At 43.0% G+C, this 21,344-nt stretch overlaps 1 protein-coding gene across 1 annotated transcript in view; it reads right to left on the bottom strand.

Annotated features, from left to right (window-relative positions):
• E23 (Early gene at 23) overlaps nucleotides 1–18,767 on the bottom strand; it is a 200,421-nt gene extending 181,654 nt beyond the window's left edge. The window contains exons 1-2 of the mRNA XM_071675333.1: nucleotides 18,616–18,767; nucleotides 17,206–17,925 (exon numbers count right to left, since the gene is read on the bottom strand). Coding sequence (XP_071531434.1) covers nucleotides 17,206–17,438 — 233 coding nt within the window. The 5' untranslated portion in view covers nucleotides 17,439–17,925; nucleotides 18,616–18,767. The remainder of the gene's footprint in view (nucleotides 1–17,205; nucleotides 17,926–18,615) is intronic.
• Nucleotides 18,768–21,344: the final 2,577 nt, after the last annotated feature.

Genomic DNA, 21,344 nt, shown 5'->3' with positions numbered 1-21,344 from the left:
GACTCTACCATATACACGGCAGACACACACCTGACTCTACCATATACACGGCAGACACACACCTGACTCTACCGTACACAGGATATAAGCAACACCTGAGCCAGCCAGAACTTGGAAGGTCCACGAGAGCAAGGAACGAGCATGGCAGGACTAGAAACAAGGAACAAAGAAACAGTGACAAGAACACCGTGGACGACGTAACTGAACATCCAAAATTTTTCCATAAATTCATGACGGGTAAAGTGTTATGTAAAGGTCGGATAATCAAGCTAATGGAAGAGTTGAAAATGAGTTGTAAATTAATGCGAGGAACTGAATGACCAGTTCAAGTGTTGTTTAGTGGAAGACACTAGAGCGTCACCCATTAAGATGAAATGAGATGAAGGTCTTTGATACCAGTGAAGTATCAAGAACAGAGGTGACCAGGTGACCGAGGGGGCTTGACCCATGCAGCATAATGTTCCTCATCCTGGGCAAGGTTCAGCATGTGTGCTCAGCATGTCGGCAGTGTGACCCACTGGACTGACTGCCTCAAATGTTGTTCTGAGATGTTGCTTGAGGAAAGTATAGCACCAGGGCAGTACAAGAGGGACGATACCACACCAATCTTTATAAAAAGAGATTAGGAAATTGTGATGAACTACAGATCAGTCATTCTATAACTCTTGTGTTCATAAAATACTGGGAAAGATATTCAGTAAGTAAATGGATGACAACTTGCATAGGAGAAACTTTCCAAGTGAGACAAATCGTATTCAAGGAGAGGTCATGTGTGATAAACCTCAGACTTCCCTGAGGGAGAGAGTCTCATTATAAACAAAAGAGAAGTTCAGGAGGATTGTGTGCACTTGGACTACCAGAAAACAAATGAGATTTTACTGCACTGGTGATGAGTAAAGAGGCTGGATCTTCTGCCAGGAATAATGGAGAAACGTTTTCGCTGGACAGGACGCATGTCAGAGGAGCTTTCTCGAAATGGGTTGGAGTCAGCAGTGGGATGCTTTAAGAATCTATTCTGCAATAATCTTTTCTTTCTCAACCTATGTAAATGACTAGCCAGAGAGATTGTACTCCTGACTAAATATGTTGCTGCTGATGCTAAGATCACGAGACAAACTGACAGTTAAGAGGTGCGTCAGCTTACAAAGTCACAGAGATATTCCAGAGTCAGTCTGATCCTTGGTTGCTGAAATGAAAGATGAGTAAGTGTGAGGTAACAAGGATGTGGCACAGCGATAGAAGACCTCGGTAAGAATAACATTTAGAAGAAAATAAGCAGCAGGGATTTGTATGTGGGAGAGACTTGGGAGCAGACATTGCATCTAACCTGCTGCCAGAATCCCACCTTAAAAACAAGTTAGGGATATAAAATGTCTGCTCGCCAGTACCATAATCACGATCAAGCACTACATGGATAAGGAAAAATTCTGGAAACTAAATTGTGCTTCTCAATTTTAGTCACTGCACTCAAAGAAATTCAAGTTAGACAACAGCAGTGGTACCAAAATTAAGAGAGCAGATCTGCAGTGAATTGTTAGGGGCCATAAATTTGTCTACCGTGGAAGAGAGAAGAGTAAGAGGCGACCTGATCACAACCTTTATACTATTAGAGCAATTTGATGACGTCGAACGTAAAGATTTCTTCTAATAATGCAGGACAGAACCACCAGAAGACATAACATGAAATTAAGCAAGAAACTGCAGAGGAAAACATGTATGGCCACAAATTCAGACAATTGTATGACGGTGGAGAGATTTCAAGAGCTGGGACCCCTGCGTGTACGACTATGTCTGTATATGGTACAGTTACAGACGGATCATTACCCACACGTACGTAACAAGTGTCATACAACGTTAGGGAGAAATTTATTGGGGTCAAGACCTATCAAATGTCAGGGTCGTTGAGGCCGTCAGCAATATCGTGATCATGAGTCGAAAAATCTTTAACAACTTCTTCAAGTGTCATGAATCATTGTAGGACCACATATATTCTCATTAAGCATGTGACCCATATGTTCTGACGCGCGCTCGACACTGGCACTAACAATGTTTGCCATGACTGACACAGGTCGGGCGTTTGTTCTCGGGATACCCTTACTGTGTGCGGTTTACTGTCATGTAGTCACAGCTTCTTCAAATGGATGTGTGTAGTGTAGAACACGACATTAAATAGTTTGTATGTTGATAAAAATAAAGCAGGTTATTGCTCACCCTCTCTGTCCCAGCTAATCTCCTGTAAGTTTGCCCGCAGGATTACCATCACTTATCGCCATATATCAACCAGATCCCATCTTATCTCCTAAGTAACCCATGAAAGAAGCCTTATCATAAGAAGCCGCCCCTTCTCTCATGATAACATTTTAGCCGATAGAGCAGACAGGTATATACCAAATAATCCAGGTATACACCAGGCCGTCCAGGCTGATGTCTTCTGAAAATGAACCAAACTTTCTGTCTATAATATCTTTTAAATTTAGACATAAGTAAAGACAATTCCTGCACAAAGAACAAAAAACACTCAAAGAAATGAATTATGATATAAAAAGGAATTACCTCTTAAAAAGAATTGTGAACAGGTCTTCCTGGGGAAAATCTATATGAATCACGTATTCATATTTGGAATGTTCAACATACAACACGAATTACAATGTCAAATGATCATGAAAAAACTGGCATTTTTTCCCGGTTTGGACAGGAGGTTAATTTGCTTTGCGTTAAGGGGGTTCTCAAACAGATTTCCAAGGTGCTTATTGTTTAAACGTATAATTGTTTACAGTGGAATACAATGGTCAATACATTGGTCATAATTTTTGACATGATCAAAAAAAGCATTTGATTCTTCTCGTGTTCTTACTACATTCATGTTGCTTAAGTGTAACATGAAGATCCTTACCAGTCTGCCCAACATAGAACATATTAAAATTTTTACAAGGGATTCTGTAAACACAACCAGCAGAATTCTCTGGCGAATTTTTGATTAAGATACTCTTTATAGTATTGTTGTTGCTGAAGACAACCTTTACATTAAAGGATTTAAGCAACATGGGAAGTAATGTAACACCATCCAAAAAGTGAAAACTGAAAGGTTCTTGGTGTCAAGGGGAGGTGTAGGTTTAACTCTATAAAATGATTTCTTTGCCAACTTCAGATATTTATCAATGAAAGATCTAGCATACTTTAACTTGGATCCAATAGAATATATCTTCTCAAACTCGTCATCATTAAATTCCGGACTGCACATACGTAATGCCCTAAGGAACATAGACTGGAATGATGCTGTAACCGAAGAAAACCAGTAATGTTGCCTTGTACAACTGTGAGGGTTGGCACAATAACATCATAGAGCTATAATTAGCGATAACGTTTCAGGAGCAGAAGTAGAAGAAAAAGGAAGAGGAGGAAAAATAAGTGTTGGGAGAGTTGTGGTGACGGTGGGCAACAGATGTAGGATGATTGAGGATGTGTTGAAGATCAATATGAACGAAAGAGCTTCACCTCCGCCCCCAGAGCTCGTACATCCCCATCGACAGATCTGAGGCAAATCTGGTGAACACTGAAACTGAAGTCTGCCAAGCAGAGAACATCAACAACAGGATGAGAGGAGATCAAAACCAGAAAGGAAGAATTTAGATGGTTGAAAAATTTACTTAAGTCTGAAGAGTCTGGAGAGGAGTGGATGCAACACAGAAAAAAATCATATTAATAGTCGTGGGACGAATTTTAAGTCGGATGATGTCAGAGTGTGATGAATGAAGGTCTTCCAGGAATGCAACAGGTACTTTAACAAGCAAGACTTTCTTCTTGGGAAGGGAACCGTGGCAGTAGAGCAGAGTTCAGGTTATGAAGAGAACGAATGGAAACATCGTCACATGGGTGGATCCCGGGGTAACGTAAGGTATTAGGTGTTACCGTGAGGGCCTTTAACAGATCACAAGACCACAAGTGACAGTTCGGGGGAAATAGAGCAAATGACAGATCTGATGGTCAATCTTGAGAACATCTGCTGCAGGAGGATAATAGTATTCAAAACTCCTAATGTACAGAGTTGAAGTCAGGATAGTACGGTGGATTGCAAAGAAAATTACCGAGTAGGGTAGGACTCAGATAGGCTAGGCGGCAAGGTAAGGGCTTTATCTGAAGCCAGAATTGCAGTTGTTCGCTCGTACGTAATCATGGACACTGAAAAATAACTTTCCAAGAAGCAAGAAGGTAACGGGAAGTAGCCACGTGTCAGGTTAACCTTAACTTTATTAACCTTACCTGTCATCACCTGATGTTTCCATACTAACAACATTTCTGGTGGACGAGGAAGCCATCACAACCTTCCACCTCGCTCAGTCTACCACAAAACCTTCCTGTCAACATTAACAACATGTCCATATCAACAGCAGGTCCACATTAACAGCAGGTCCACATTAACAGCAGGTCCACATTAACAGCAGGTCCACATTAACAGCAGGTCCACATCAACAGCAGGTCCACATCAACAGCAGGTCCACATTAACAGCAGGTCCACATTAACAGCAGGTCCACATCAACAGCAGGTCCACATCAACAGCAGGTCCACATCAACAGCAGGTCCACATTAACAGCAGGTCCACATCAACAGCAGGTCCACATCAACAGCAGGTCCACATCAACAGCAGGTCCACATCAACAGCAGGTCCACATTAACAGCAGGTCCACATTAACAGCAGGTCCACATTAGCAGCAGGTCCAAATTAACAGCTGGTCCACATTAGCAGCAGGTCCACATTAACATCAGGTCCACATTAGCAGCAGGTCCACATTAACAGCAGGTCCACATCAACAGCAGGTCCACATCAACAGCAGGTCCACATTAACAGCAGGTCCACATTAACAGCAGGTCCACATTAACATCAGGTCCACATTAGCAGCAGGTCCACATCAACAGCAGGTCCACATCAACAGCAGGTCCACATCAACAGCAGGTCCACATTAACAGCAGGTCCACATCAACAGCAGGTCCACATTAACATCAGGTCCACATTAGCAGCAGGTCCAAATTAACAGCAGGTCCACATCAACAGCAGGTCCACATTAACAGCAGGTCCACATTAACAGCAGGTCCACATTAACAGCAGGTCCACATTAACAGCAAGTCCAAATTAACAGCAGGTCCACATCAACAGCAGGTCCACATCAACAGCAGCAGGTCCACATCAACAGCAGGTCCACATCAACAGCAGCAGGTCCACATTAACAGCAGGTCCAAATTAACAGCAGGTCCACATCAACAGCAGCAGGTCCACATTAACAGCAGGTCCACATTAATAGCAGGTCCACATCAACAGTAAGATCAATCTGGAGTTTGATGTACATACAAACTTCAAGTGAAAAAGATAACCACAACCTTACATAGAATAACTAAGATTAAGGATAAAGATAAAGGAATAAACCATCAACTAATCCTGAAGGATCACAAGGAACTATGGCGTTGCATAGGAAGTTCTCAGTGAAGGAAGCGGTTGCACAGGCCATAAGAAAACGAGTCCAAGTTTTTCCGATTTGTTGTTGTTGTTGTTGTTGTTGTTGTCCTGTGTATGTAAGGTTCTTGGCTGCCCAGTCTCAAGCTCTTGAAAACGTTTCTGGTTTCTTTAAGTTCTTGTCTGACACCGTTTTCTCCTGCAGATAATCATCAATGCTACAGGAACGAGCGTCAGTGCGCGTTTGTCTGCCATCTTTGTTGTTTACAACATGAGAATTTGGCCAGGATGATATGGACGTTTATAAACAGAACTCCGCGATGCGCGCGCATCAGGAAAGCTTATCCTCGTGTGAAAAGCCGTTCATGCAAACACGAAATAACAATTTCCGTTTACTAAGTTATCAAGGTTAGGTAACTTTGTTGTAGGCATGTTGTTAGGTCCACTGGCCATAAACAGCTTATGGCCATTCATCAAGGGCGTCTCCCAGACGTCAAAACACATCGAATCAATTTCGTAGCTACTGATAGTTGGTTGGTTACTTTAGGTCTATCATGAACTACCATGCTCTTCATTGTCATCATCGTCAACTTATATCCAACAATCGGAAAATCTTAAACACTTTCGTCAGGTGTTCAAGATAACTACAGGACCATACATTCATGACATATAGTGAATATAGTGAATAGTGAAAAAAAAGGAAACCCTTTATAAGAAATTGGTTTATCATACACCGTATGTCCAGGAGACTAAGTACACATTGCAAAATATATCTGTCAGATAATAACAACTTTGAATTTCATTTATATGCTGACGGTGACAATATCATGAGCATTATTTGTTTATTTCAAATAACGAATAATAAATGCTAAACTGCATGCATAACACTACTGGTCAAAATTCAATAATCTAAGTAATCTGTTTGTAAACATATGCCACAAGTGTGACCCCAAAATAATAAGGCTTTTATGTTAGTGATAAACTGGAAGATGGAATGCATCAATGGCAAAATCTTCGGTTTTCCAAATGATAATAATGATAATGATAATAACAATGATAATAATCATAATAGTGATAATGATAATAATAATTATAATAATAATGATAATTATTATTATCATTATTTTTATTATTATTATTATTATTATTATCAATCTTATCATTATTATCATTATCATCATTATAATTCCAGGCTCAATAGATATATTAGGGAATAGAATATGTAGCATACTATAATTACCAATCAGTATGTGAACTTGCAGATTGATCAACCTTAGTTTCATTATGTAGTTCATGTTAAGACGAAGCTTAATGAAAAAAAATATCAATTTGTAAATTGCATATTAGATAGATAAAAACCAGTCTAGGAGATACTGAAGGTCATCTAATTTATTTATGCCTGGCGTTAGGGTAGGAAACAAACTCCACCAAGTAAACTTTCTTCAAAAAACTAAAATAACATGAGGTAAGTCTGGCCAGCCATCACTGGAGGTAAGTCTCGCCAGCCATCACTGGAGGTAAGTCTGGCCAGCCATCACTGGAGGTAAGTCTGGCCAGCCATCACTGGAGGTAAGTCTGGCCAGCCATCACTGGAGGTAAGTATGGCCAGCCATCACTGGAGGTAAGTCTGGCCAGCCATCACTGGAGGTAAGTATGGCCAGCCATCACTGGAGGTAAGTCTGGCCAGCCATCACTGGAGGTAAGTCTCGCCAGCCATCACTGGAGGTAAGTCTGGCCAGCCATCACTGGAGGTAAGTCTGGCCAGCCATCACTGGAGGTAAGTCTGGCCAGCCATCACTGGAGGTAAGTATGGCCAGCCATCACTGGAGGTAAGTCTGGCCAGCCATCACTGGAGGTAAGTATGGCCAGCCATCACTGGAGGTAAGTCTGGCCAGCCATCACTGGAGGTAAGTATGGCCAGCCATCACTGGAGGTAAGTCTGGCCAGCCATCACTGGAGGTAAGTATGGCCTGCCATCACTGGAGGTTTTCTTTCTTCTTTATTTTGTGTTGGTGTAGCGAGGTCGTCCTGCGTGGGTGGGAAGGACGGCATCTCTGGGTACGATATATAGACGACCTTATGTAACCTAAGGTGAATGACTCCTTCACTTGTTGAACTTCACAAGAAATTCCACGACGTAAAGTATCTTTATATTCCACGACGTAAAGTATCTTTATATATATCTCGAACACGGTTCACAAATGACTGACAAAACTTTGAATTGTCGCCACCTGCTCGTTATCATCTTAAAAATCAAACTATCGCTACTTAAAGACAAACTATTCGTCTGAACTCGCAATTACTAAGTTCTGTTTTGCGTTTGAGTAATCATTTCTTTTTTCACTCTGTAAATAACGTAAACATTACCAAGTATGACTTTAATTTCTAAACTCACGACAAATTTTTACATAAAATAATCTAATTTAAGAACTTCATGACATTCAATAAATATCAAGATCGAAGCAAAACATTTTGCAAAAAAGAAAAACTCCCGGTTCAAAATTCCCTCCGCTGGTGGCATCTGTGTTCCATTTCCTGTGCGTGCAAAGCTTTTTATAACGTTGTACTATCTCTTTTGCCAGATATTTCATTTTCTCTTAATTTGTTACACGAGACAACCATTCTCACCTCTGACTGATGATAACAATCTGTGAAGGATTCTTGATGTATGTATTGACTATGATTAATGATTACATGAAGACAATATAGTGGTACGCTCAGACCGTGGCGTCTACACACTTGCTCCTCCTGTCACAACCACAGCTGCTGCCGTAAACCCTCTCACGATGCACCCCCTCCTCCAAGGTTTACACTTCGTAGAAACCCTCCCTGTAGTCAACAAGCAAAAGAACCTTCAAATAAACCTCTCCAAATTTCTTCACCTCCCAACACCCGGCTCCGTCAACACTCCAACAAACCTTTCACGAATCATTCACCCCCACGTCCTGCCCCTCCACTCACGTGAGGTTTACAAAAGTATTCATCATCTTATCTCCAGTCATCTGGACCTGGTCAATGTTTTCAACATATTGATTAGTAACACTATATAAAGGCAATCATATACTATGAAACATGCTTGGGCGGAGCAGGTGTGAAACATGCTGGGGCGGGGCAGGTGTGAAACATGCTTGGGCGGAGCAGGTGTGAAACATGCTGGGGCGGGGCAGGTGTGAAACATGCTGGGGCGGGGCAGGTGTGAAACATGCTGGGGCGGGGCAGGTGTGAAACATGCTGGGGCGGGGCAAGTGTGAAACATGCTGGGGCGGGGCAGGTGTGAAACATGCTGGGGCGGGGCAGGTGTGAAAATCAGACCTCAAAAGAAGGTAATCTAATTTCATATGAAAATATTCATAGTTAATAGAATATAGGAAGAATACTTCATACAAACGCGCTCATTCTCAATAAACTCATTGTAAACAACCTCTTGTTAAGTTCCTGTAAAAGGACTTTATAGGAACTTAAGCTTCAAGTGTACACAAGTGAAATACGTGCACAGTCGAACTGGTGTATAATGAAGGGAAGGTGAAATGAACTCATGGTCAAACTAAACCAAACCAACTTTCTTGGAAATTTAGTGCAGTGTGTAGGAAAAGATGGTCTGGTTATCAATGAACGACCAGGGTCATTAAGGCTGAAATCATAAAGTTGCCAACATCCACTAACCGAAAGATTTGTAATTCTTCGTCCAGACGTTAAAGACATTTCCAAGACAACAAACATGCACTGCTACTAAGCTTGTAGTCCTTCATGTATATGATCAGTCTCGGGGTAAATAATAAATTACACGATAATCTAAATTTGAGTTATACTTCAAAAAAATTATCAGAAATTAAGTGAATAATAGAAATGTAACAATGTAATATATAGTATGTAAAGTTACATTAAAATGAGTAAGTGTTTAAAGTAATAAGAGTAAGTCTTCAGTATAGTCACAAATCTATTTACAGAAAACCTGATAATGTACTTCAAGATCTTCAGTCAGACTTCATCGATCAATAGAAAATATTACGTTTGTCTTATCCACAATAACACATTACACATAACAGACACAATCCCAACAAACAGACTATTACATTTACACATCGTCCACCCAGGACCAGTACTGGCGCCCGCAACACACTAATGTATCCCAGGACTGACTAGGCTTTCATTAACAAGGGCCCGTGCCAGGCTCGTGGCAAACACACACACACACACACACACGTGCTCTTAACAACAAAAACATGTTACTGAGGTTCACCGAGTGTACATTTACAATAAACAACATTACGTTCACAGCATGAATAAATCAGAATTACAATGAAATTTCATGAAAACTTGAAATCATTCGAGAGAGTCCTACGTAAGGTGACCGGCAGACGTGGTGGCAATAGTAAACGTTTATGAATATTATACAATCTTGAGGACGTTCCTGAGGTAAGGAAAAACCCGGTGAGAAAATGTTATACGTAAACCACGAGAAGGAATGAAGAGGTTTGAACTTACATACTTAACCTGTAATGTTGCATCTGCAAGTAAACACTTTAGTCCAAAATGATTTCTTAAGCCGTAAATCAGGATAACACTAAATTTACTGTCCCAGGCTAACCTTCAAACTTGACCCCCCTTGTCCTACGCCGCAATGTTGGTTCACTTTCCCTCTTTTACACGTATCACTTTGGTTTTTGCTCCCGAGAGCTGGCTGCTTGCGTCCCCCCCACCACTAGCTAGACCATACAATACTCGGCAAGCTGCTGCGTCACATGATTATTGTGCGGCCATCGGCAATTCAAGGGTGGGTCGTTTTGATAATTGTTTCTTTCCCTTCACCTCTAAGCTCTGGGACTTTCTACCTTCTCACGTCTTTCCCAATAACTATGAGATGGCACATTTAAAGGACAGGTTCTTCACTTCCTCCACAATTCGTAAATACTTTCCCTTGTCTTCTTTTTCCCTCACATTAACCTTTCTATATTTCATTTAAGACCCGAACTTGACGTGCACTTATGTCCGTGACTGGAAACTTCAACGTAAAAGAAAAATAAAATGCTGCAGAATCAAAGCAACATTAGTGATCATAAACTAATAATGTACTGGTGTTTTATAAATTGTCGAGCATTGCTATGCCTTCCTTTACAAGCTTTGGTATGTCCAAGTTTACGTCAAACTTTGTTGTGCTTCATAACAAATTTTGGGACACTGTATTTCAAAATAAGTTTTTGAATGCAAACGGCTCTTATCTCTAAAATGATCGACTTATGTTAAAATATTCGAATTTATAAAAAAGGGACAATTAAGGGGGCATGCATCATGGCACTGCGTTGAGACAGTTACGTTTTCTCTTGGGACCTAGTTACGTAGTTACGTTTTCTGCAGTGTCGATGTTTTTTTTTTTTTCGGATCCAGTTACGTTTTCCTTCTGGCTCCAGTTGCACTTGCTTCTAGTCGCTAATTACATATACTCCCGGGTCCCAGCTACGTTTTCTCTCTGATCCATTTCCATTTTAAATTAGAGCTTAACAGTCGATTAGGTGTGGTTAAAGGATTATTCATTCGTGTTAATGGAAAGTAACATTTGGTTTACTTATGGAATGAATGAGGGACTTACTGACAAGTTCCATACATGATGGGTTCTTTGATAAGCTCCAAACATGATGGGTTTATTGATAAGCTCCAAACATGATGGGTTTGCAAAATAGTTAATCTTTGGGTTTAGTTAGTTCCTTGTCAGTGTATCGGATGGTTTAACTGAATATAGATGCCTTTAATCGAAGGTTTAACAGTGGTTTATCATCGCTTGTTGTAATGAATACGAATTTAAATAATACTTTTAATCTCGTTTTCTGCGTCAGAAGTTGAAAGTTACATTACCTTGAGTAATGTTAAGACCAAGATGCCTTCCACTAATGTTTTACAAAGGAATAATGTTTACAACAACAACAACAACAACAACAAGTATTATGAATACATGTTTTCCATGAAACGCTGAGGCAAAGTGATTGTCTTTTTTGTTCTAACTTACCTACCTATCTACCTACCTACCTACCTACATACATATCTACCTGCCTATCTATCTACCTACCTGCATACATATCTACCTACTCATCTATCTGCCAACCTACCTACCTGCATGCACATGGGGCTGGGCTGGTGCAGGAACCATATACGTTATCAAAAGTAAATTGCGTGAAGCAGATAAAGATTGACATGAAATGTACATCACCTCTGCCAATCATCCCACTTCCTTTTATAAAGTGGTTGACTGGCGGAGGGGTAAAGAAAATGTTGGACAGGGAAGACGAAGTAATTAAATATACAGTTGTTGAGTGTGACCATGTTTGTTGTGTTTTTGTTATTTTTCATAGTTTGCTGATTCTGTGTTTCTGGTGCCTTGTTTATACCCATTTGTACCTGCATGTGCCAACGTCAAATGATATAATATCTATTTTACTGAGCATCTCAACCACATACATTAGTCCGGACATGATTTGAAACTATTCTGGATCCTTGACCACGTATTAGTCACTGGATGAACCCCAGCTGTCCAGGACTTCATGAGTGATGCAGGAGTTCTTACATTCCTTCTCACTACGTCAGTGTCTGTCTTACCCTCAGGTGTCCAGATCTCCTGCCCAACTTCAATCATTTAGTCTTCTATAGATCAGTTCGTCTCTTCATAATTGTGTATGTCATCGTATGGCATAATTTTCGTCCCTTTATAAATTCATTCATTTGGTTGAAAAGTAAGATTGTGAGTAGTGATGACGTATGTTGCTTTACAATGATATACCTACGTCAGGGTAAGAAGTGTTCAATGTGTGGGAGGTGACTGTTTGTGGTGGTGTCTTCAAGGCTTCATTTTCCCCGAGCAGAAATTGCCATCATTCAGTCTTACCTGAAAGATGGCATGGAGTCCTCTACCCAACTCGTTCATTCATAGTATAAGTTCCACATTAGACCTTATCTGATCCAACATTCGGTTGTTACAAGCTTCTGAATGTGGAGGAAGAAACTAATTAACAAAATAACTTCATTATCCAGTTATCATTAATCGGTAGCTACTTCCTCCGGCGTAAGTAGGAAGCAGCACAATAACCGAGCCCAGCTCAACCTCCTTAGTACGAACACGGACAGAACGTAGCCCACAGCAGACTAACTGAACAGAACAGAAATCTTTGGTCGCACACCCAGCTGTGGGGGTAGAAGACCTCCCAAACCATCGTAAGGTAAGGTCCCAGACCCAGCTGTGGGGGTAGAAGACCTCCCAAACCATCGTAAAGTAAGGTAAGGTCCAAGACCCAGCTGCGGGGGTAGAAGACCTCCCAAACCATCGTAAAGTAAGGTACACACCTCTGAGATCAAGAAGCTCTTTTAGAACGTTGTTGGAGGGTGTGAGACGTAACACATTGTGCAGCAGACACTAGGTGGCAGCATCATACTTGACCGTAGAGCTGATGATGAAGACCTTTGAACAACGAGTCAAGTTCGGAGACTCAGGACCTTCCTGGCTGAGGGCCAATACCACTGGTTTGCCACTAAGGACAATATCCCGGTACTGGCTCGCTGGCTGCCGCATTCCAGCAGTTATACTGTGTTTTGAGGATGTTGGGTGGCAGCGTTAACAACAACAACCTTAGCTGCAGATCATAACTTCCATGTAATGTCTACAACATCAGTAACTTTATTTAAGATTTAATCTTTGTCTTGGAAATGCTTTCACAACTTCTGTAAGAGTACAGTTTTTTTTTTTTTTTTTTTTCATGACCCCTACATGGGGCCCGCTCCTACAAAAAACTATCTATTTTAAAACTTCTACAACCACCTAACTTGACCCCCCAGTATTTACCTCTGATGAAGACTTCTGCACGACCTCTACACCTGACCACCTACATTCCTCAGCATTTACAGCAGATTGTATCGCTTCCCAACGGCGTTCACCTCTGACTAAGTCCCTTCTACAGCTTCTACGACTGACCAGTTTTCCTATAACCTCTACAACTGACTAGTGTCTCACGACTCGTCTTACAGAACAGTACAGTATCACAACAGATAAGAAAGTCGGTTCTACACCGAATGAACACTCTCCTAGTAGTTCTCTACCTCCTCTCTAGAAGACGTCTACAACAGAATTCATTTCCTCCAACCATTCTACTTGTGTAACCCTCCCTCCCCCAACACACACACCTCCAACACTTACCTACCTCACGCAGGAATTCCTAACGACCTAGTACAGCATTTACAACAAGCGACTCTCAACTTTGTGCAACCCCTACAACTAAACAAGTTTATGATTCTCTTGTAATCTCTGTAACATTCCATTGATTTCTTTGCTTCTTGTACAACTTCGTAACAACCTACAGAGGCATCTAAACTATCATAAATCCTCCCCCTTACAAGGTCTACAACACTCTACAGTCAACTCGTACCTTCCCATAGTCTCTACAACAGATCATAATCCTTTATAATGTCTGCACAGTTTATTACTTACCGTCCTCTACTATACCTAACCTAACCTAACCTAACCTAACCCAACCTAACCTAACCTAACCTAAGCTAACCTAAGCTAACCTAACCTAACGTAACCTAACCTAACCCAACCTAACCTAACCTAACCTAATACATAAACTTGCATTTGTAATGTGCCACACACACACACACACACACACACACACACACACACAAATACACACACACACACACACACACACACACACACACACACACACACACACACACACACAAACGGACAAACATATGTGAATATAAACAATGTTACAGACGAACGTTGAACCAAGAAATCGAGGTTCATGTCATTCATAAAGGGATATAGTTTCGTCAGTTTAAAAGAAATCACCAATAATGCTGGTACTGAACTTTAGCTAAAGACTGAATAGATATCTTCATAGATATCACTATGAATGTCAAACCAAGATAATCACATCAAAATGGACGAATACGAATCTCATATATTCTTAATCCTGTTGACAGTGTTTTGTCGTGGCGGGCCATTGGCTTTAGTGTCAGTGGCCACGTTAACCACAGCTGTAGTCAGCTGTGTCTATTGTACTACAATGACAGTACTTCCAGTTATGGTTCGCCTGACGAATGAAACTGCAGTGTTATCAGTCGACCGTCCACGATATGAAGGCTAATCTTATCTTCATAGTAACAGAAAGTACAGTTGTTACAGTAAACAGCAGGAGTTAATCTGTATCCGCTTGGCTCTGTACTTGCTTCTCTTTATGATCTCTGTATCAACAACCACAACTGAACCTGGCTGTTGTGATATAGAATTATCAACCGCCAGCGTCATTAAGGTCGTCAACCTCCAGTTACAACCTACAGCTGAACAATCCATAACACTTGCAGGTGTTCACGATAGATCTAAGACCACATACCCTCCCATCCTGCATGTGTTCACGATAGATCTAAGACTACATACCCTCCCATCCTGCATGTGTTCACGATAGATCTAAGACCACATACCCTCCCATCCTGATCTAAGACCACATACCCTCCCATCCTGCATGTGTTCACGATAGATTAAGACCACATACCCTCCCATCCTGCATGTGTTCACGATAGATTAAGACCACATACCCTCCCATCCTGCATGTGTTCACGCTGTGCACAAGCACGCTTCTCCAGAGTACCACATATCCCAACATGTATAACATCATTACATGAAAATGAGAAAAATATTATAGTTTCTTGCGTAAATACGTACTGATCTTCTGGAAAATTAGAAAGCAATTCATATATAAACATAAAGCAGAGATATGTTAGGAAAATTTAGGAAAAAGTAGCATAAATAACTGAGAAACGCGCGCGCGCGCGCGCGTGTGTGTGTGTGTGTGTGTGTGTGTGTGACTTATTAGATCAAATCATGTAGACACCTCAAACCAGAATCAGATAAAATTCCTGTAGAATGTGTGTGCCAGACCAACCAACCTACACAACATGCACAAGAATGAGAACTGCAGCCCTCAACATCCTGGTGCAACATGGCAACGCGTCACACACACACACACACACACACACACACACACACACACACACACACACAGGTCGTCCTGTGAGCTACAGTGTACCTACAACACACAGATGTCAGGCATACCAAATGTAACATGAACAGAAAACGGTAGAAAATAAAGGTAAACTTTTGGTTGTTGAGAATGAAGCAAAAGTTCCATTATCAAGTTCTACAAATTCCAGAAACGCGAATTATACCAAGTTCTCTAATAAGTGCAAGAACCAAGTTATGAAAAAGTTCGTAATACACAAACCAACAGAAGATTCAAAACTTACACCGAAAAGTTATGTGGTTATTGTGTGTACAATAGCAGGTATCATATGTAATGATGACTGTGTACCTCACGTTGTACTTACTGAAGTACTACAAGGATGAGAAGCCTTGTATTATTGGAAGATGATCCCACAAACATTGTGGACATATGAGCCTACTGAGGTCAGACTTGCATACAGGAAAAGATGTTATGATGTTGTACTGAAGCAATACTGATACCTAACCTGGCCACCATCACGTAAGGCAGGAAAATGGTAACTTGAAAAGCAGATTATGAGACCATACTTCCGTTTTCTAAGATATCTTATTTTGAGCAGCAGACAACAGCTACGACAGTTTCTGTCCAACTTACCCAAGCAAGACTCGGGCATATAATTCTACTCTCTCCTGTTACTCACACCAGGGGTGGTGGTGTTACTTCACATACACCAGGGATGGTGGTGTTACGTTACGTACACCAAGGGTGGTGGTGTTACGTCACGTACACTAGGGGTGGTGGTGTTAAGTCACGTACACTAAGGGTGGTGGTGTTAAGTCACGTACACCAGGGGTGGTGGTGTTACTTCACATACACCAGGGGTGGTGGTATTACGTCACGTACACCAGAGGTGGTGGTGTTAAGTCACGTACACCAGGAGTGGTGGTGTTACGTCACGTACACCAGGGGTGGTGGTGTTAAGTCACGTACACCAGGGGTGGTGGTGTTGTCACATACACTAGGGGTGGTGGTGTTAAGTCACGTACACCAGGGGTGGTGGTGTTGAGTCAATCACACCAGGGGTGGTGGTGTTAAGTCACATACACCAGGGGTGATGGTGTTACGTCAATCACACCAGGGGTGGTGGTGTTACGTCACGTACACCAGGGGTGGTGGTGTTAAGTCACGTACACCAGGGGTGGTGGTGTTACGTCACGTACACCAGGGGTGGTGGTGTTAAGTCACGTACACCAGGGGTGGTGGGGTTACTTCACATACACCAGGGGTGGTGGTATTACGTCACATACACCACGGGTGGTGGTGTTACGTCATATACACCAGGGGTGGTGGTGTTACGTCATATACACCAGGGGTGGTGGTGTTACGTCAAATACACCAGGGGTGGTGGTGTTACGTCACGTACACCAAGGATGGTGGTGTTACTTCACATACACCAGGGGTGGTGGTGTTACGTCACATACACCACGGGTGGTGGTGTTACTTCACATACACCAGGGATGGTGGTGCTACGTCATATACACCAGGGGTGGTGGTGTTACGTCAATTACGCCAGGGGTGCTAGTGTTGATATGTACACCTCAGTGTTGATCTTTTCATATTCATCTTTGTAACTTTATATAAGATTTCTATATATAAGTCTTCCTTGGTTGTAGTATATGTTGTGAAAGTGAAATTCCATGAAATATTTTGACCATGGGTTGCCAGCTGATGTGATAGTCGTACAACCTGACGGAGAAATAATAATATTGACTTACGATGCGATGTCTGGGTTCATGACGGGGGTGTGTTTGAGTGGTTCCCCTTCCGAGGAGTCCATCTGTGGCTGGAGGTGCGGGTGTGGCTCTTGCTTCTGAAGGTACTGAAGCGGCTGCTTCGTCCTCTTGGTCTTCTCCGACGCCGCCTTCAGGATCTTCTTGCCTTTCAGGGTAAGGAGATCTATGTCTACCGTAACGGGCGCGTACCGGCGAGTGGACCAAATGGAGTCCATTTTGTCATAGGAGGTGCTCCTCCTCCCTCTGCAGGTAGGACGCCGCCCGTCAGTGCCACCTGAACACGTCAGGAGGCCATCATCCTGCACCTTATCCTTCGATATCCTGATGCAAGTGAGACAATTATCCTCGATCTTTAGGACGATTTTTTTTGGTTCTTAACTTCTTAATGAAATAATAAGTATCACCCTACGCTCACTCTGTTTGTAAAGGCACCACTCATCTTTCTTTACATTAAATTTTAAATAGATATATTTCCTTCTCGAGGGTCGGTGTCAGAGTAGGAGTCACGTGACGTGCGTGGGTCAGGTGTGACAGGGGCAGGGGCTGGACTAACACCCAGGCGTCACAAACCTTGACACACAAGTACATCACTTTATCAACACCATCATAGAAAGTGGGCTCACTTCTCGTGAGTCGCACCAGTTATGTAAGGCTCGTTAACCGCTTCATGCACAGTCTCACTCCATTCACGTTCTTTTTATTCTAAAGAAAACACGTATAAATGACTAACTTAAATGAAAAACAAAAAACAAAAATAGAGATGAATGTTTGAGACTAGAGAGGTAGTACAGTGGGTCCGTCCGTGTGGGACCTGAGGTTGACTTAATATTCTCGTAATCCAGAGGGCAATGACCTCAAGCTTTTACTCGGCCCAGCACCACACTCCTCCTCCCACCTACAAAACATTGAACACACATTAAACACTTCTTTCATATTGCGCATCACATAACAGCAAACCACTGATTAGTAAATAACTGGCTTTGTTTTCCTGATGACTACACTCGGTAACAAGGGACTCTGGGCCAAACTTCGACACTTCACTACACACTGAGCTAACGACGGTCGTTACTGTAGAAGGACTGGTAGACCAGGCTGCAGGGGAACCACTTTTGCACCACCATGATTTGTTGCTGCTTGTGGTATATAGAGCAGAGGTGGTGGTACCAATTGGTAGTGGTGGTAGTGGGTGGACAAGACAAAGGTTTAGTTAGTACACTGTCGGCCAGACGTGTGGTACCTGCCCACTTCGACAATCCTGCTGACCAGCCAGCAGGTTCTGCTAACAACTTCCGCAGCGGCCACGACGATCACCACCACCACCACCAGTGGAAATAATATGATGCTCGAGGAAAACTTTGCTCGTGCACAGCCGATCACACGTCCCCGCTCTACCTTGCTCACTGCCAGACTTCGCTGCACCGACCGGCCTGGGAATGGTCTGAGAAGTGGCCACGTGTGGCGAGAGTCACCCAGACAATCCACTCAGGTTAGTGAGGCAGCGAAAAACGGGGAGCTGTGAGAAGGCACATGAAGGTTGCAGCGCAGCTCAGCACTTACTGGTGCTGGAGGGTTGGTTGCCGGGCCTTACACAGGGGGCCAGCCAGGCACCGCCCACTGCAGACTAAGCCCCGCCTATTTGGTCTCCCAGAGTGCCCCCCTTCACCCCCCTCTCGTGCATAGGCCCCACCTCCTCCCTCTTCCACAAACCCACGAGATCTCCCACAACTGTTGGGGTAGTGACAGCCATGAGGAGGCCACGGGGCGGGCTATTGGTCTACCTCGCCCCGCCCCGCCCCGTCACCTGACTGTGACCCCGCCAGGACCACCTGCAGGTGGCCCCTTCTGATGCCCCCGTCCGCCATATACGGGGCCGGGGAGGACAGTCCTGGTTTAGGGGGAGGGAGGGAGGGGAACTAGCCGCCCACCCGGACACCCACAGTGGGACTGACGTCCGTGTTGGGCTCATAGACGGCCCAGGACCACATTGTAGGCAGCCAGGGGCCTACACACCATACTGTGGGCAGACAGAAAAGCCTGGAGACCATAGTGAGTATAGACAGGAGCCTGCAGACCATAGTTAGGGCAGACAGGAACCTGGAGACCACAGTGTGGGCAGACAGAAGCCTGGAGACCATAGTGAGGATAGACAGGAGCCTGGAGACCATAATGTGGGCAGACAGGAGCCTGCAGACCGCAGTGTGTGCAGACAGAAGCCTGCAGACCATAGTGAGGATAGACAGGAGCCTGAAGACCATAATGTGGGAAGACAGGATTTTGCAGACCACAGTGAGGGTGGAGACAGGAGCCTGCAGACCATAGTGAGGATAGACAGGAGCCTGGAGACCATAATGTGGGCAGACAGGAGCCTGCAGACCGCAGTGTGTGCAGACAGAAGCCTGGAGACCACACTATGGACAGACAGGTGCCCAAAGACCCCTGCGCGGGGAGACAATAGCCGGGAAACTACAATGTCGGGAGACAGGAGTCTGGAGACCAAAGTGTGGAAAGAGAGGATCTTGGAGACCCCAGTGCTGGGAGACAGTAGGTTGGGGACCAAAGTGTGGTATGCTAGGAGGCTGGAGACCATAATCTGGTAGATAATGTGCATGGAGACTACAGTATAGGGAAACAGGAGCCAGAAAACAAAATGCAACTGTCGCGCTTATCTTTAAGAGAGAAGTCTGGGTAATTATGCTGAAGTGCAGACCAATGCCATTCACGAGTGTACCGCTACTGGAAAAGATAATGAGAGTGTGACTTCCGTTTTAGAGGAAGGATAAGGTTTAATGGACTGTGTATATCAGGACTGCCAGAGAGCATTTGACACTTAAACATAAGAGTTTGGTAAAGAGGTAGGATCTTCAGAGTTGGAAAACTGCTAGGTTTCTTCGATGGCCAGGAAATTAGATCGGAAGAAAACAAAGAAGTGTAGTGGAACCTTCAGGAAAGGGACTGAGGTCACCACTGGTGTGTCGCAAGGCTCAGTCCTGGAACCTTTGTTCTTCTTGATCTACGTGATCGATTTGCCAGAAGGACTTGCCATAAGTGAATATACTGTAATGATGCCGAGGTTATGAGAAAAATATAGACGATGAGGATCGCATCAGCTTTCCAGGATACAAATATGATCTTGTGGGAAATATGTGGCAGGTATGAGAGGGAGTTGAGTGGCGATACTGTACCTAACCGATCACCAGAGCTCCATCTCAGTTAGACTGTAAAGGAGATATACCGCGTGTTGGGAAGAAGTGGACACAGAGTTTTCTAACTGGGAGAAATGCAAGAGAGTGTTTTCTGTGAGTTTGCTTCAGACAATTGATGTGACTTTATAAACCCCACAGGAAGGAGCAATGAGTCGTATCTATTCTGATATCATTATGAATGTTACTACAGAGGGGGATGGGGGCTACCACCTGGTACAAGACATAAGGCAATGCTGATGATGTCATCCTGGGGAAAGCTGCACGTGATATACAGAGGCTATGGTAGCTATGGTGAGACATGTAAGGTAGTGGGGATGGGGGATGACCAGTGAGAAAACTAGAGCTATGTTTCACGGGAGGAGGCTGTCTGGTGCTACATACACGTCCGTCATTATGCATCACATCAGATGAGAAAGTCTGCGTTCTTGGTTATGTTACTTGATCAAGTAAGGACAGAACATGACGGGAAGTCAGAGGAAATGTGTAGGCGTTACACTTTTTGACACAAACCTAATGTTGTCTGCACGACAGTTATACAGGAATTATATAGTGTCTGGATTATGTCACGAGTGGCATATTCTTCTCCGAATCTGGCTACAGTTAAGGAAACTCATGGAAAGCCATATAAGTCATTCACAATCATGACTTTACGATGATTTGTGATGCGTCCATATGAAGTAATTATGGTGATTTTAGGAGAGAAGATGGAGTAGATAACTGGAGAATATGATTAGGCAAAGGAATACCAGATAACGATGAAAAATACTCACTGATAAGATGGACGATGATGATGATAATGGTGATGATGATGTGTGATGACGATGATGATGATAATGGTGAAGATGATGATGATGATGATGATGATGATGATGATGTGTGATGATGGTGATGATGATGATGATGATCTGTGATGATGAT

This window comes from Panulirus ornatus, chromosome 20 (assembly GCF_036320965.1).
Source record: "Panulirus ornatus isolate Po-2019 chromosome 20, ASM3632096v1, whole genome shotgun sequence".
NCBI classification, from domain to species: domain Eukaryota; kingdom Metazoa; phylum Arthropoda; class Malacostraca; order Decapoda; family Palinuridae; genus Panulirus; species Panulirus ornatus.
Note: the sequence above shows the minus strand (reverse complement) of the source record. Positions and strands in the feature narration are given on the sequence as shown.